This window comes from Fukomys damarensis, unplaced genomic scaffold, assembly GCF_012274545.1.
Source record: "Fukomys damarensis isolate Sample0158 unplaced genomic scaffold, DMR_v1.0_HiC HiC_scaffold_2, whole genome shotgun sequence".
Taxonomy (NCBI): Eukaryota; Metazoa; Chordata; class Mammalia; order Rodentia; family Bathyergidae; genus Fukomys; species Fukomys damarensis.
Window position 1 is genome coordinate 40,905,819 of NW_022900914.1, and position 3,478 is coordinate 40,909,296.

Consider the following 3,478-nt stretch of genomic DNA (forward strand, 5'->3'; position numbering starts at 1 on the left):
AGAGGTTCTTGCAATCATTTGAAAATCTCTCTTGGTCCATGGTACCACTGCTCATAACCACAATGATCAAATGGCTGTTAAATCACTGCCAATGCTTTATTCTTCACCCAGTGTTAGAAATTCTACATGTATACACTTGAGTAAAATATGTAAAAGGGCCAGGATTTAGCTCAGTGGTGCCGCTGCCTGCCCTGCAAGCCCAAGGTCCTGAATTTAATCCCCAGTACCCCAAAAAAACATATACAAGGATAAGCAAAAAAGAGACATGATCGGCTGTTTTTATCTGGAAAGTTCCTTTAGTAAGGTCTATCTTCAAAGTCCTGTTTATACTTTTCTCAGTGCTAATTGTCTTTGCCCTCCTCCCTTTTATAGCCTTTTTAGTAGTTTCTAGTAGTACTGCAGTTCGTGGTGAGAGCTCAGTTATATTTTTAAATGGATCACAATCTTGGTTAATGATTTTTAGATACAAGCAGTTGTATTCAAAGCACAGTGCAAAGTTTGCCTATCCTTCACTCTACAATTCTGAAAAAGATTTTTTGAACTCAACAATTCATTAATATGTTAGTGACTTTTCCCTGTAAGAGGTTCAATCCTGCTCAGCTTTTAGTTACAACAAAAATTTCTTTTAGTCTTTCTTTCTGCTTACCATGTACAAAATTAACCACTGTGTAGACTGATTGAGAGGGAATGAAGCCTTTTTGGAATACAAAATTTACCATGACAAAGTATTCTGGGCAGGTTCAATACCTTCCTATTCTTTACATTTCTAAAATGTAAGAAACTCATCTTCAGTAATCCAACACCTTAAATTCCACTCATGAAACAAATCAAAGAGTTATTTTCACCCTACAAAAGCACTTACCACAAGATTCAACTCAAGATTATTTTTATTCAGCAGTACCTACCATCAAACACATTTAAATTTGGTTGGTATCTATACGGCTTTCTAGGAACCAGATAACATTCTAAGAGCTAAGAGGGAATGATGAATGAGTCCAACACCTTAATTTTCCAAATAAGGAAAGAGACCCAGAAGGGATATAAACTGTCAAAGCTTCATAATGATAATAACTAGGAAGTATCAAGGTCCCATGGTTTCTCACATCTTCACCACTTCCACCTGTCAAAACCACTATTACCTCTTGCTTGGATTGGCACATGAGCCTTCTAAGTACCTTTTTCTCTCCCTCTTTCTTTTTCTTTTTTTTTTTTATTTTTTTTTTTTTAGTTTATTGGTACATTTTAGGTACAGTTACATTCATTGCTGGGATCTTGTACCTTTACATGACAGGTCTTGGTTCTCATTTTTTCCCCTTGTCCCTGCCCTCCCTTCACCCCCTCCTCTCCTCCCCATTTACAAACACTTTATTTCCATTTTTTCATTTTCTCATGTTTCTTTTCTTTCCCCTTACTCCTTTTCCCCTACCCTTCCCACTTTCCCTACACCTTTAGCCCTTTTCTTTCTATTTCACATTATTAATTATCCCATTAGGACCTTGTGTTTCTCTCCCTCTTTCATCCTTTCCCTCAAAGCCACTCCACAAAACTACTGGAGGGATGCGACCCCAACAGAAGGCAAACTGCTCTTCCTTTGCTCAGCAGCTCCCTCCGTCTTTCCACCTCTGAGGGGAGGAGCCAGGTACCACCAGTCTCAGTTGCCCATCCTTGCTGAACAATTCACCTCCTCAGTTGCCACACCCCACCTGCGTTCTCCACCCTCTTCCTTAGCAATTTCCTCTTCTGCAGAAGTCCCTCCCTTCCTTCTTCCAGGAGTTTTCTCAATGTCACTTTACCAGAGGTGGCTTCCATGACCACCCTACTACTTAAATAGTACGACTCTGTGTTCTGTCCTTCTCTCCCTCTTTATCTGCATTATTGGGGTTTTTTTCCTAACACTTTTACCACCTAACATATTACATATTTGTTGACTGACAAACTTTCCCCACTGGAATTTAACCTTAACAACAACAAGATCCCCTCCTAGATCCCCAGTGACTGGTAGATGACAGGCACTAAGTACTTTTGTAGAAAAAATGCTTACTATGTGCCAGTGCTATTCTATGGAAGGCATAGAGCCCAATTAACTTAATCTTCACAGTAACACTAAATAGGTATTATCATCTAATCATCAATATCTCTGATGAAGAAACTGAAGCACAAAGTTTAGTGACTTTCAAAATCACCCAATCAAGAGTAAAACTAGAATTTGAAACCAGGATACAAGATATTGAATCACCACGATGGATTGTGTCACTCTTAGCTCAGCTAATGATAAAGACAAAGAATTACTTTGGTGCTTTTTTCCCCTCTACCAAACTCTCAGAAATTGAGATATATCGAAGTATGCTTTTTTAAAAAGTATGCTTTCAAAACGTCAATAGTTCCCATAACTGTCTAAGTATGATCTTTGAACTAAGACTGGTAAGCACAAGCAAAAATGGCCGGGGATTTAGCTCAGTGGTGCCGCTGCCTGCCTTGCAAGCCCAAGGAGCCACAATCGTGCTGTACTTGAGCCACTAACTGAGAAAAATCACTTCCACAAGAGATATGACTGTGGCTTACAGGCATGTACAGGTAATTCTCCCTGAGCGACTGAGATTACCACTATTAGCTCTGGTCCATAAAAGGAAAGCTAAGACACAAAAACTGCAGTGATGTTCCAGGCCACACAGCCAATAACAGTGGCTGAGAGGGAGCCTCTGAGGGCTCCTCTGGAACTGCAGTAGGTCACACATGCTCCCTGCCTATTAGTGTAGAACTCCCTAGTGAGTCACACAATGGAATGTATAAGCCAAGGATGCCTGCCTCCTAAGAGAGGGTATGTTGATACAACTTGATCTGAAAGGTTACATAATCATACTAATATTGAAATGTCATAAAGAAGTGTATGCCTTAGAATGTGAGGGCTATATTCTCTGGGAATTACTCCATGAAGGATGTCAAGAGATTTTCAGTAAGAAATTACTACCCCAAACTGGGCAAATGACTTGTAAAAAGCACAACCCAGCGGAGGCTTCCTTAGGACAGTGGCTGTGTAGTCTAATTTGCAGAGTCAGCCAGATCCCTGTCCAAGAAGGAGCCGTGGGCGACCCACATCCCTGCCTGGTCGGTATCCATTCTCCGGAGCTAGAAATGTCTTCACCTGAATTCTCTCTGCGTCTTTCTTTTGTGTCAGACATTTACTTCTGCAAGCCTTGAGACCTTATATTCTCTCTGCCCTGGACCGCTGAATGAAACTTTCCCCACTTTGTTGGAATTCTCTGAAAGAAATTCTGCCCAATCTCCCGTTCTGCAGTCTTCCCTCAACATTACCTCCCACCATCCCCCCAAGCCCCCGAAGGGGGATGAAGGAAGCTTAGTGCTCCGGAGGCTGGAGGGGGCCCGCGGTGTCACAATCACCTGTCACCTGGCAGGCCCGGGTCCTTCCCTTCCTCTACCCGCAGCCCCACCCACCGTCCCACAGGCCGCGCCGACCGGG

General features: G+C 42.1%; 1 protein-coding gene across 1 annotated transcript in view; it reads left to right on the forward strand.

Annotated features, from left to right (window-relative positions):
* The first annotated feature begins 2,547 nt into the window (after window positions 1-2,547).
* Lgalsl (galectin like) overlaps window positions 2,548-3,478 on the forward strand; it is a 5,874-nt gene continuing 4,943 nt past the window's right edge. The window contains exon 1 of the mRNA XM_010609832.1: window positions 2,548-2,574. Coding sequence (XP_010608134.1) covers window positions 2,548-2,574 — 27 coding nt within the window. The remainder of the gene's footprint in view (window positions 2,575-3,478) is intronic.